The sequence below is a fragment of the Cygnus olor genome, chromosome 2 (assembly GCF_009769625.2).
Source record: "Cygnus olor isolate bCygOlo1 chromosome 2, bCygOlo1.pri.v2, whole genome shotgun sequence".
Lineage (NCBI taxonomy): Eukaryota > Metazoa > Chordata > Aves > Anseriformes > Anatidae > Cygnus > Cygnus olor.
The window spans coordinates 86,731,443-86,746,411 of record NC_049170.1 but is presented as its reverse complement, the minus strand read 5'-3'; the positions used below and the strand labels follow the sequence as shown (position 1 = coordinate 86,746,411).

Here is a 14,969-nt window from a genome sequence, read left to right as displayed (position 1 = left end):
GATGCTGCAGTGGTAGGAATCTGGAATGCTCTAGCATAGACACTGGCACTGGCATTCCAAAGTCACTTGTGTTCTGTGTACCTTATCGTATAACCTGAGAGCAGTGGATGTTCTCAGACAAAACCTACATTCAAAAAAAAAAGCTTAATCAACAACCATCAAACCATCCACAAGCAATTTTATACTGAAAAGTTCACATCTTCTGCTGTTTCAGAGGTAATTCATAGTGTTTTGCTTTCCTTTAGACACTATTGCTGTATACCAGTACCAGTGCTGCAAACTCAAATATTCTGTGGCTTTAGAAACAGTTGAAAGCCTAAGCTTAATTAGAAGATATAACAGCTGAGAGTCTTTTGTTTTTGTTGTTGTGTTTGTTTGGTTTGGTTTGTGTTTTTGCTGTTGTTTTGTTTTATCTTTCAAACATAGGTCTTCTTATACACTCAAGCAGCCTGTAAAATAAATACCTCTAAAGCACATGGTAAACTGCTTATCCACTCTACTAGCTGATTTAACATTGCTACCACTGGAAATGCATGCATGTTAGTGATGAGAGGATTATCCTCCTACAAATCACAGAATCATAGAATATCCTCAGTTGGAAGGGACTCACAAGGATCATCGAGTCCAACTCCTGGGTCCCCAAAGGATCACCCAAAAAATCAGACCACATGTCTGAGAGCATTGTCCAAACGCTTCTTGAACTCCAGCAGGCTCGGTGCTGTGACCACTGCCCTGGGGAGCCTGTCCCAGTGCCTGACCACCCTCCGGGTGCAGAACCTTTTCGTAACACCCAGCCTGAACCACCCCTGTCACAGCTTCAAGATGTTTCCTCAGGTCCTATTGCTGGTCACCAGAGAAAAGAGATCAGTGCCTGCCCCTCCACTCCCCCTCATGAGGAAGCTGTAAGACTGCGACGAGGTCTCCTTTCAGTCTCCTCTGCTCTGGGCTGAATAAATCAAGTGACATCAGCCACTCCTCATATATCTTGCCCTCCAGACCCTTCACCATTCTATGGATTCTATGATTCTAAAGTGACCTAAATGATAATGAAAATGTCATCTGAATGAAAGTAGATATATTATACATTAGATATAGTGTGGAAGAGCCTGCACATCTTCATTATAACTTCATTTATCTGTATAACCAGTGGTGTCTTCTGGTTTGCATCATAGTGTACCATAAAGTAAAAATGAAAATCCCTCTTAAACGACTTTAAGTGAAATCCAGAATTGGACATGTGAAAAATCTTCAGATACACACAATTATGCAAGACGTTTACAATTCTAATGGTTTCCTTCCTTTAGTGAATATGAGATATATCCACAATCACCTTCTCTCCCTCCTTGTCATATTCATCATGATGTTCTATTTCTGGTTTCAATTACTTTCAGCAGTGAAGAGTGAGGAGATACATCAATTTATTTAGCAAGTTGGTAACACTGAGGCCAAATGAAAAGACGCAGTTATACGCAAATATATATTTTGTGAGTGCATTTGAACCATAAAGATGTTTTACATCTACTCATTCCTGTAGTCATGAATTTAATCTTTCCTCCCTTTCTCTTCCCCCCATCCAGATAACAGAATTTATATCTTTAAGATAACAATTTCCCTATTTTCCAACATTCCTTAAACTGATTTATTTTTCCCTAACCAAGTCTAATATCTAAAGAAAAAATGGTTTTTGTTTTTTTCCAGATTAATTTAATAGTTCCCTCAACTTTGGAATACTCATTGGAATAAGTCCTTGAATCTGTAAAATCTAAGCCAAATCCCTGAATACTTTCTGCATTTCCTGAAGACTACTTGCATTCCAGAAAAGGCAGCAAGTATATTGGGTTTACATGGCAAGGTTTTGGTAGCAGGGGGGCTGCAGGGTGGCCTCTGTGAGCAGAGCCGAGCAGCTGCCCCATGTCAGATCAGAGCCAGCTCCAGCCGGCTCCAAAAGGGACCCACTGCTGGCCAGAGCTGAGCCAGGGAACGATGCTGGTTGGGCCTCTGGGAGAGCAGATTTGGGTGGGGGGCAGAACTGCTGTGTGACAACAGCTGGGAGAGAGAGGAGTGAGAAGCAGCCCTGTAGCCCCCAAGGTCAGTGCAGAAGGAGGGACGTGTACAGACCCATGTGGGAGCAGTTCTTGAAGAGCTGCTGCCTGTGGGCAGCCCACGCAGGATCAGTTCGTGAAGGACGGCATCCCGTGGGAGGGACCCCACATGGAGCAGAGATAGGCAGTGTGACTGTGAAGGAGCGGCAGAGACGAAGCTGACAGAAGGGGACTGACCGCAGCCCCCATTCCCCATTCCCCTGCACCGCTTGGGGAGGGGAGGTGGAAGAGGGAGGATGGGGGGAGGGTGGTTTTAGTTTGCTTTTAGTTTCCCACTTCTCTAGTCTCTTAGTGACAAGCAATAAATGACATTAATCTCCCTACGTTAAGTCTGTTTTGCCTATGATGGTAATTGGTGAATCATCTCCCTGTCCTTATCTCAACCCTTGAGCCTTTTCTATTGTATTTTCTCCACCTCTTCCTCTGAGGAGGGGGAGTGAGAGAGCGGTTGTGGTGGAGTTCTGCTGTCCAGCTGGGTGAAAACACCACAGCAAGGTAACTTGAACTTTTGCACACGTTAATATTTCTAAGAGTAAAGATTAAAGTAGGCATGGTGCCTTCTATCCACCAGGAAACCAAGAGGTACATCTGCCTCTCTGAAAAGCAGTAAATGATACTAATTATGTAACCCACAATGCTAATTATTTTCCACTGTCCTCCAAAGTTACCATTAATATTCAAGTAAAACATTAAGTAGTACTGAGAGTGATCAGCCAGTATGTTTTCTGGAAAAAATGGATTGAGTTAGAGAGGCCTCAATTAGAAGTCTAGAAATGTAGTGTATCTATCCTGAGTTGAAAAGCTGTAAGCATCAGCTTATTAATTTTGCATAATTCTGACAAAATAAACATAACGTGCAACTCTTTATTATTTTATTGTGAACAAAACCATCGAAAAGCAAACCTGACTGCAAATACTGAAAGTTTGTGTCAGACCTAACAGAAATAATAAGCATAAGATGAATTCTAGAGTCACTTGAAAAAGCTATACACTTCCAAAAAAAGTTGTTCTATCTGTCAGGTTCTGAGTAAATTTGAATGCCATACAGATTAAATATCCTAAGTAACAATCAAGCATCAAATCCACACAAAACAGTATTCATTCTGCTTCAGAATAAACCCAAAATTGTTAGATTTCTTCCATTAGGAAAGTGTATCTCATGGTCAAAGTTCTAAGGGGAAATAGTTCTTTATCCCAGATAATAAAACTGTACACTCTAATTCTGCTTGGAGTCTTAAAAAACAAGCACAAAAGCTTTGTGCATGGGAAGAGTAACTGCTTTGACAAGTTCCTGTTTCCAGCAGCGCTAGAATAGAACACATAAGCAAGTCGATGAGGCTCCAGAGTCAGTGCAAAAATCTTCCTGGAGAGTGAACTTAAAAAGAAATCACATTGGCACAGCGAGAAGTTGCCTCTGAAGGCCTGGTGAAGCTTGTTTTGAGATCTGCAATGCATAAGTTTTAATGCAAATGGAATGTGTCAATTAATGCTGTATTAGTATTTGACTTTTATTTTTTTTAACAAATTGTATGCGGTCTTCTGGAAAAAACTGAGATGCTGAAACTTGATATATTAAAGAAATAAAAATAACTATTAAAATACTATGTTAAACCAGCACATGTCTAAATAGTCCACAAGCTCTACTTCCAACTTACCAGTTTTGCAGAAAAAAAAAAAAAAAAGAAAGTTTCAGAGCAGCTTTAGGAAGCAAAGTAAAACTTCACGTTCCATGAAACTTAACATTGATAGCAAATGACCCGTTTTCCTCCTCCTTTCCCATTCAGTTAATTACTGTTTTGGAACATTAAGTGCACTCAACTTTATGTCAGGCACTTAACTCCTGCTGTTGATAAATCTGTCTAGCAAAAGGATTTGATCTTTGAAGTTAGTGCTTCAGTGGATTTCTTCAGTAGCAAGGCATCCAGTAACTCACCTGCCAGCTTGCTAATTTATTAAAAAAACGAATGTATGTTGCTTTCTACATAGTAATCAAAACCATGTACTCTCTAGAATGTATGTGTGTGTGTGTGTGCACTAGTACCAACACTCACATGTAAGCATTCTGAGGCAAGCTTGGAACACCATATCATAGGCAGGAGGGAATGAGAAAATAACAGTTTACATTTACATAGAGTTGCTCTTCCAAAGCATTCTCAGGCCTTATTTTCTTCATAGGCAACTAAAATGCACACTTTCTCCAGGCACCAGCCATTTCTGGGTTGAAGAACAGCAGCTGTTCAGCACTTCACAGCAATGCCACACTGCTGGAAGGTCCCACTGACAAAAACATTTGTTTTCCTCTGAGATAGCTGCACTTCAGTTGTTGATGAAGGTAAACCGGAGTAGCTAAATAACATTTGCAGGAGGCCTTTGATGCCTTGATCGCAAGCATATGGCAACAAAGTCTGCTCTATCATCTATGTAGACCAAAAACAACGACAGCTGAAAGGAAGAACGGTCTCTATATCACAGATGTGAAACTAAGGCACAAGAGGTGGCACCTAGATCATCTAAGGTTCAGGATAGTCAGAAGATTGACAGTTATCTTCCCTCAGTGCACCACAGTAACGTAACTCATCTCTAAACAACACATAATTGATTTTAACCCACTTGAATCAGGAACAGTATGTGAGTTACTACTCCTCTTGAGGAACTGTTCCCCATATGGTTTTGAGAGCAGCCATTGGAGTACCTGTGTACTAATTACCCAGAGAATAGATGGAGCTGAATACAAAGTGGAAGCTCTTAGGTACAGCAATTATTCATCAATACTTCTGCATTTGCAAGGGGTTTTATGAATGCCAGATATTTCAAAGAGAGAGAAAAATTCTCATTTTAGAGGAGGTATAGGAAGCCAGGTTATCCTTGTGGCTCCTCACCAAATGCAGACAGGAGACAGCAGTTACAGGGGTGTTCATTTACATATGCACATGCAGAGAGACCCCCTGCAGGCACAGCATAGAAAGCTGTTAGTATCATCCTGCTCATTGCAATCTGGAAAATTTCCCAGACACCTGAGATGAGTTCAATACCGCATGGGACAGGTTATTTACGAAATGCAGATCCTTAGGCACACCACAAATCTATCTCCATTCTCGAGGCTCCACACTAGCTCCTGATCCTGCTCCTTATCCAGACAGCCTAGCTGCCTCCAAACCATCTGTTGCTGGAAACCTACATCACAGGCTCATTGCAACTCCATTCCTTTCTGAGATGGTCACCATCTGCCCCACTTTATGTGCTATTCAGTCTATTCACAAAGGGAGAGTATGTTTCCTCTATACTCCAGGGTGCACTTGTTGAGAGCAACATGTATGTATAAGACCCCAAGTCTGTGAGTTTAGTGAGTCCCCTGAAATTTATTTAAAACTAGGTACTTCTATCATTCAAGTGCTTTTCTGAACCTCACACTCTTCTTAAGATGTCTTAAAAACTGCTTCATTTATAGCACATGGTGTACCATTTGGACATATGGGTTATAAGAATATTTTGTAGTTTCTTCTGAAAATGATAAGAAAAAAAGCTTAAAAGCCATGTTTACAGCACTTTAAAGAACACTGCTGTGTAATTAAACAATCAAACTTTGATTCCCATTTTAAATTGCACTGAGGACCAATAGTATTCAATAACTTCTGTAAGAGGTATGAATATTTACTAGCATCGTTTTGAATGACTACACAGCTCTAGGAGAGATGCCACAATCTGTTGCCACCTATGTTTCTTTTAAAGCACCACGATAACAAATGCTAGTTATGATAGGCTTTTAGCCCAACTGTTAGATCTGCCAGTTAATGGACAAAACACATAATTATAGTTGAGAGGGCTAGTACATTAACAATTAGCCCTTAATATATTTCCTTTAGATCAAACGAAACATATTCATGTTTGCAGTATTCTTCCAGTACTCTGAAGCAAAAACTACCGATGACGAGTTAAGATCAGCAAACAACTAAGTAAAAGACTGCAGCATGATTTCTAAGAAGCCTGCAAGAAGTATACTGTTAAAACAATAAGCTAATGTCCAGCCAGGGTCTATTAAGGAGATAGCCCAGTAGAAGGTGCAAAGACTTGTAAGAATCTTTCATATCCCATAACCTCTGATCCAGCAACACTCAACTGATTAGGTTAAGGAAACGTTCAAGATATTGCCTGCCCTGATGCTATTATTGGGGCAAGATAGCAGTTATTTCTGAATATTCAGTGTCCCATTGCTGGAGACAGACCTTCTTCTCAAATAGTACCTAGCTGCTGGTGGAAAAGCTGCGAAGAAACAAGAAGGCAGACTCAATACACAGACAAGGAACTGACAATAAACCACTTGGTGAACCCTGAGGCAGTAACCAAGAAGACGGTAGGTAGGTAGGTAGGTAGGTAGAAAAGAGATTTCAGTTACATACAGTTTTGCTTCTGGGAAAAGGAAAAAGAAGACAGACAGCCTTGTGGAAGTTACAAGGACAATCTGGGATACCATACAGACCTAACAGTTATGTGGAACCAATCTATACAGCACAAATGGCCTTGATTTCATATCACGCTTCAGTTTTCACTTGTAAATAGAGATGCACAAGAGACTGAACTGCTTAAGAACAGGCCATATCAGAAACTTCCATCAGTGGAGATAGAAAAAAATAAATTTTATACTATAACCATTTAGTACGTAATTTCTAGTATGAGTTGACTGGTGAGGCTCTTTACAGAAAAAAAAAAAAAAAAGAGAGAGCTGTTTGTTGCTCAGAACAGCCACATCTGTATCAGTAAATCTAAAAACTCCCAAGTGACATTGCCAGATATTATAATAGCTTTTGCTAGTAAGTTTAGTAAGTTGTTAAACTATTTCCGGACACAGGTTTGGCCTCTTCTCCTCAGACAAATCCAGGAATATTTTAGGGACTGCTCCCAGCAGGCAATTTGAATGCAGCCACTGTCTTGTGAAGGTTAAAGCTTTTACCAGCAGAGTGCTGACAGCTGCCACTTGGCCTCGGCACCCAGGTGCTGTTTCTTTACATAGAAATTCAACAGATTTCAATTTCTTCCAAGTATAATTCCATCTCTGAAGAAAAGATGCATGACCTGGCACATTTGGTGCTCCCTCCCAGTCCTCTACATGTGACAACAAAGGTATTGAATCATTCATAAATTTCATTTCCTTTAGAACTTGTGTATCAGAGATTGTATTTGCACAAGTGATATTTCACTATCCTCAGTGATGTTATTGTGTTTGAACTAGCATTAGACAGAAGAAAATATGTATTGTTTAGATAAAGTAGCATAACGAAAAACCTTATTACTAACACTGTTAAGATGAAATATTGGATATTCTCACATGTAAAAAAAGCACCCTTTTTTCATAAACTCCATTGACCAACCTGGCTGCAGCTCTACCTGCAAATCTGTTCTGGACTTACCTTACAGATATGTTGCTTTGGAATTCCGCGCAGTGTGCAGTAATAATAAAGATGCTCCCAACCCGTTAAAAGTTCATCCAAGGCATCGTGCTGTGGACAATAGCCAATAAGAATGCCTTCAGAGCTAGCAGACAGTATATCCATTTCAGATCTGTTTAAAAGAAAAAGAAAAAAAAAAAAAAGAAAAAGAGAAAAAAAGTTATGTAAAAAATACAGCTCTGGTTTTCACCCTTGTGATGTAGAGTCTTCAAGACAAGCACACATCTTTTACTCTATTGGTAAATAAGTTTGAATCTCTTCACTGTCATCACTTAACATGGTACCACCCATACTCAATGCAAGCTTTTTGTCCCTTTCTCTGAGATTTGTGCTGCCACCCATGCTTCACTGCTCTAAATGTGCATGGATGAACAAACACAGGAGGACAGATCTATGAGAACTAATTCTTACCAGGTTTACCTCCCCTATACATTTAGTAGACCCTGTTCTGAGGCGATATACTTCAAAACCATACAGTGTTCAACACATTCAATATTAGAGGGGCACTAGTCTTGAAAGAGACAGAGAAACATTGCTGTGTATTCTTTACATGTCTGTATACATGCACACATGCATTGTCTAAACAACAAAAGCCAGAAAACCAAAGCCTATTAAAGACTAGGAAGTTTAAAGACAATACAGGTAAAAATATAAAGTGATTCTGATTTCAGAGACTTTGGCTATCTCTTTGTAGCTGTATGGCATTACTTGAAATTGCATTCATTGCTAAGAAGCAAGCTTGATTGCAAGGGTGTCTCATTACCCATAATGACACTAAATCTATCCTATTTATTCCAACATCTAATCCAACATTCAATGATGCTGATTTACATTTACAGAAAAGACCTGTCAAAATTAAGCTACTTAATTAAAAAGAGAAAATTTGAGTTTTGAAAAAAGTTTTTAAAAGGTTCTGCATTACAGAATGGCTTACCCCTTAGTGGTTTTCTATGTTTCTGGTTAAGAAAACTAAATATATGATTATTAATTTAGACACAATGTAAATGCATTAAATGGAGGATCTACTAATACCAGCACCAGTGAAAACATAAATACGTATCCCCTGTTTCTTAACAACATTCAGGAGTCTGTGGAGAAAAAGAAAACACAAACTCTGCATCTTACTTGATGAATCACAACATCAAAATATTTTAATCCTGTCAAAAGATAAATTATCATGATTATGATGAACCTTGCTGGAGACTAATTAGAATGGACTTTTGCTCTTAATGGCAAAGATATAAAATTTTAGTACCTTTGTAGGTTTGGATGGTGCCAAGGAAGTTAACTGCCTGTAGATATCTCTCTAGGTAAAGACTTACCAAAAAAAAAAAAAATGAAAAAGGGGGGAGGGAAGTGCACTCTGTCATTAAACTATATCTACTTAAAGATTATTTTAAATAAGGTATATATAGATTTTTTCCCAGCTCAGTTTCTAGACATACCTAAGTCAAATTAAATGAGTTTTTAAGATCATATTTACCATAAGCTATGGACCGAATAATGTTGATCTTGTTACGTGACCTGACAGAAGCTGTGTATTCTTTATTTAACAAACTCTAACATTGTGAAACTATCTACAGTGAAATGCTGTCAAGATGCTGCTGAATAGAGGGTGATGTGCATAAGGTTTGCTGTACTAGGAAGATTCAGGCAAGCTAACAACGCTTCTTTTTCTTGCAGGTACTCTCCTTGGAGTCTGGGTTTTTAGTAACATGCCAAGTTCAATCACAAGAGAACAAATCACACTCAGGGGTAAATTCAGGGACATTTACTCAGCATGAACTCTCTATCTGGATAGATACATATAGCCTGGAATGGATCCATACCACGAAGAACAAAAAATAAGTATGCATGACTGCGAAATATAACAGATACCTGATGTCCTTAAGCTAGAACTTGATTAGACCATAGTTACTCAGTTCGCATTGGGAAATAAAAACACTTCTGTGTCCACAGTGCTAATTGCACAGATATAATTTTAGTGTTGTGCTTCCTATGAAGCAGACACAGCCTTAGATGAACAAGATCCCACCCAGCAACCTTTAGCTTTCATAAAGGAAGAATGCAGCGAGAATACATCATTTAATATTCTTACTCAGCTTGGTCCTTATCTTGCATCTTCATCCATTAGTGCTGACCTCGAACAAATAAAGCGTTCCCATTAGTAAAGAAATTCTAATGTATCCACTAATGAACTCATGGACCTATTTTTTTTCCATCTCTAGATGCCTTTATCCGTCATAAAGGAGAAAGTAATCTGAATAGAATTTAACAACAAAAATAGCCATATGTGCATTCTAGCTTTTTATTGAAACCTTTTTGGTATATATATTAGAATGTGTACTCTTTCCACAGCAATAACACTGCGTAGATGTCCAAAACAAAAAGGTTGGAGATCATAATTGAGTTTTGTTTAGCCAGCATAACCTTTCTCTGAATACTAGAATAAGAGATGAAAGAAAACCACAGCATAATCTTTAATTACAGTACATATCTTAGGATAGAAACCTGCCTTTATCTCGGGAAATTAATTTTCCTTGGAATTCAGTTAATCTCTCAAATCTCATTTTCATGGGCTTAAATGAAATGAACTTTTCAAGAAGTTACAGCATGATACCCCAAACCCTTTTCACTAAATGATATACTGTAAATGTTTAAAAAAAAAAAAAAACCCTCTGATGATATTCAGTACACTAATTATATCTTTCTTTAACAAACGTCATGTATGACATGAATACAATTGGAAACATACATTTTTATATTTTCTGAACTATGGATTAGCATGCAGCAAAATGCCAAACTTTTTCTCAGCCTAGAGAAAAGCAGGCCTTTGTTTTCTGCCCTTTTATTATCAACATGCTAGCATTTCTCATTAGACCACTGATGTAAACAACATGAGAGACGGGGGGGGGGGGGGGGGGGGAGCTCATTTTAGAAATGAAGAGAGAAAGCACATATAACTACAGATTCCAACCTTTCTCTGCCTTTCTGTCCATAGTACAGTAGACACAATGAATACCAGTGTAATTTCTAAAAACTATAGGATAGAAACCAGACATTTACACAAATACAGGGATTTCTTTATCATTATAAAAACATTTAGGAATGGTAGGAATGGTTATCTTCAGATTCTTTTAGTTACTTTGGTCTGACCTAGTTCAGGCATGGAATATAAGTTCTCTTCTTCCTAGTGAAGTTTCATTTTTAGATTATATTGTTATGCTCAGTCAATGCTTTCACTTACTATTTAATTTTTTGTGTAAAGTGGAACAGCTGCAACAAATAAAACCAGCAGAATGTATCCAGAATACTTTATATGTTAAATAAAATTTAAAGATGAAAAACTACATTGCTAGTACACTTCTTGAAAAGGTCAGTAGACTGTATGGCATCCTTGAGAAAAATAGTACAGAGTAGCACTTGAAGCCTTGAAAATATTGTATTCTGTCCCTTTCTATATGCTTTTGTCTCCATTTATACAGTAAGAATTATGATAACTTTCACATAAATCATCCTGAAAAAAAAAAAAAATCCAGGACTCCAGGACCATACATTTGGAATGCTCATCTTACAAAGTTTTGTACTAACAATGAAAGAAACTTGCCAGCCTTGCAAGGCAATGGGTATTTAGCAAACTAAACTCAGAGGGGGTGAAACCTTCACTTAAATATATTCGTCCATTGATCGTTTTAAGGCATTTAACCGATCCATTTCTTTTGTGTGTCGCAGTACCCCTGAAATCTGATTCCAGTCCTGAAAGCTACCCTGGAGTGGCATGGGCCACTCCAGTCAGAAAGCCTTTGCTGGCACTGAAAAAGAGAACAAAACACTTGAATGTGTGTGAAGAATCTCAGACAAAACCTGCTGCTTTCTGTCACGTGAACTGGACTATCTTCCAGAAGGCTGGGTTGGTTGTTGCTGAGACTGAATTTCCTTCTCATTTGTTACAGTGGTTACCAACAACATTGCTTAGGCAGCTGTGGGTTTACATTCAAAGGTATGACCTCAATTTCAGCACAACTTAGTGCCCCCAATATCAGCCTTTTGGCTGTTTATGAAAAAATGTTTCAGTATTGACTCTGCTGTGCACTTTGGTTCATTTTTGAGTGCTTTTTCTGTGGTGTTTGAATGCAGTTAAAATAAAGGCAATGATATATATGGTACTTACAATGGCTTCTGCAGAGAGATAAATTCCATTAATTAGTCAAAATGAAATATAAATTTACAAATTGCAAAAGTAGTTAGACATTCCATTGTACTCATAACTGCACATTCAATTCAGTGCATACTAATGCTCTATTAACATTATAAAAAATCAAGGTTAAAATATAATTAATGTAACTAAAGCTTAGTTATAATTAAATTAATTATACTGATATACAGTGTAACAACAGCTTTCTCAGGCATTATATTGATGCAAATTTATTCTGCCTTTCAAGTAAAGCTATTTGAATTACATTTTAAATTATTTATCAAGCTGAATATCATAACTATCAAGAGTCCAAGTTGTAGCTCTATAGAAATATTTTACTTTCCCCTCTTTGGAAAGCAGTTCTTTGGTCCTATGACTTTGTAATCCAACAGCTGAGATGACTGACTGTCAAATCAAATAGGATGGGGAGTTGCTGTCATGGAGGATCTCTATGCAGAAGAAAGAGAGAAATTCATGGTAGATAAATTAATTATATAAGGAACACTGCCAAATGCTTCGGGACACTTATGAACAAGATTAGGTCCACTGCAACTACTTCTTCTATGCACCCACACTACAACCAAGACTTTACACTGAGTATGAACTTAAAATTGACTACATTCAGCAAACTACAATGGAGAAAACTGCAAAATAGCTTGAGCCAAAAAGGCAAACAAAACACTAAACACTTGTCACATTATTTTACACTGATCTTGACATGACACTTAAAAGGATTTTGACACATTTTCTTCCCAGCTGTCTTTAGCCCTTCTCAGTTGAGGGCATTACAATATAATAGTCATTGCAGAAGGCTAAGGTACAAACTTGCAAAGGGGAAGAAAACTAAGAGTGGCCAATGTACACTTAAAAAGTGGAACAGATACGCAGTATCTGCTGATGCATCAGTTCAGAAGTGATTCAAAGACTAGGAGGGCTCACTTTTATTGGGTTCACTTTGTTCTCCTTTCTTTTACTACTTTGGTAAGTGTCAGCTTTTCTGAGTACATATATAATACAAATACTATTTCTTCAAGCTATTTGACAAAAACAGTAGCTATGAAAATGCTTATGGATACCCACAATAGCTTTCAAATAGCCAGCTCCTGGTGACAACCTGGTCATAGCAGTAAAGCTAAAGATATACTCTGAGTCCATTTGCACCCTTAAAGAGGAGCACATACACTACAGAGAACACAAAAGAAGTGCCATGCAGTCAATCAACTGTTATATTTGTTTACGCTTGACAACTCCTTTGCCTAGACATTGCTCAAAAGTCAGTCTCCTAATGTCTTATAGCACCATTCTCGATAAATACAAGCAAGTAAATTTTATTAAAATATTTTCTTTTCTAGAATATGTTAGAAAAGTAAAATTAAAAAAAAGTAAATTTAACAACATTTAAACTTTTACTTTAAAAAGTAAATTTTATTAAAATATTTTCTTTTTCCCTTTTTTGCTTTTAACATTTCTGACCTTCACTAGAGGGACTGCTGGTGCTTCAGCGTCAATATTTCATTTCCACATCTTCCTTTGCCACTTTTTAATCCACTTTTAGGGGTTGCAAATATCCCTAACATGGAGACACTTTCTCTATATGATATTATTTTTATATTTCATCTCGACAGATATGTCACTGATAATGGCAATGTTAATGAGGTACATAAAATAATAAAAAAGGCAAAATCCCCTATGAATAGCATTTTGCTATTACCTTCACAAGATTGTCTGTGGTTAGTGATAAATTCCTATTATTTCTTACTAAGAGTATCTTTATGAGGTCACAGTTACAACCAGAATGGGATTGCAAAGGTTAGATGTTGCCTGAAAGACTTTTCTTCACAAGAATATGAAATTTTTTAAAAAGTAGTTCCTTGGTAGACTGCTTAGCTTGTATACTATAAATGTGCATTCCCCATGTAAATGCTAAGATACATCAAAGTTAGGAACATACTCTGTACAAATATACATACAATACAAATATACATACAAATACATACAATGCAAATATACATACAAGTATCTATTTGATTTGTAATGTATCTAAAAGAAAAAGTTTAAAAAAGATCAGAAGCCTTCCCTTCCCCATAAGAATGTCCCCATCAAAAAGAATGCCAAGAAACTTTAATGTGCAGAAGAGATGAAGCTGGATCTAGCATTTAATACAATTTTCTTCTTAATAACACCCAGTCTTACAAGTCTGAGTGATAGCTTTAATGCATTTTATTAAGCTTTTGTTACAAAAAAAAAAAATTCTTAGGAATAAGCTCGTTTTTTGTGGCTTTAAACTTTCAACAAACAAACAATTTGGAGGCCAACAAATCTTTTTGAAGTACTTGAAGGTATTGCGAATCTGATTTTCTGCGCTTATAAAAAGGCAGCTCTAGACCCGAAGTACATTTTCCAATTTTCTTTGAGAGTCTAGCTGGAGTTCCTTGAACACGACTTGATCATCATTGTGTGAGGAGCACAGCTCTCTCTACATAACCCCAGGCACCTCCAAGATGTTTTAGGTTTAAGTTCCAAAAATTCTGCTTTGCAATTCAACATGCACTTTTGAAAAGCTGATCTGCCTTTTCTAGTCCCCTGTCCAAAGGTGCAAATGCTGTCCTGTTAAATTCAGGTCTCATTTCAGTGCAGCTGTCTCAACGAGGCACTTCTGACTTTTTCATATATTCTGTGAAACTATTACACTAATAATCAGGAAAATTTGTTTTTTGTTTGTTTGTTTTGTTTTGTTTTGTTTTTATATCCAGGATCTTTCAAGAACAGTTTATTCAATGAAACACAACCTCTTATGAATTAAGGATTTTTAACCCACCTAAAACCCCTTGGGCACCTGATACACAAACCAGATAGAGCTATGTTCTCCAACTATTTACATTTTTGTGTTTATTGACATACATAATTATTTATCAGCAGCAAATCAATCCTTAGAGAGGAAAGATGAAAGCTGCAATTGTCTGCCTGATGTGAAATGCGCATATTCCTTACAGAACATATTGCAGAGCACAGCAAGTTAAAAGAACAGAAATATTTCCATCATACTGAAGTTTCTTGGTTTTGCCTCTAAATACTGATTTAAGTGTTGCAGCCAAAGATCTGGGACTCAAGCACACTCATTTCACTTTTAATAACTGTTCCCAGAAGTTGCAACTAACAAAGATGTAATTAACAGTTTAAAGACACCTGAAACTAGAAAATATTCAAGACACTCACACATATATCTAC

General features: G+C 37.4%; 1 protein-coding gene across 1 annotated transcript in view; it reads right to left on the bottom strand.

The window, feature by feature from the left end:
- Window positions 1–14,969, bottom strand: part of ABCA13 (ATP binding cassette subfamily A member 13) — a 181,900-nt gene that overhangs the window by 23,018 nt on the left and 143,913 nt on the right. Inside the window, exon 51 of the mRNA XM_040547761.1 lies at window positions 7,508–7,658. Within this exon, the coding sequence (XP_040403695.1) occupies window positions 7,508–7,658 (151 nt within the window). The remainder of the gene's footprint in view (window positions 1–7,507; window positions 7,659–14,969) is intronic.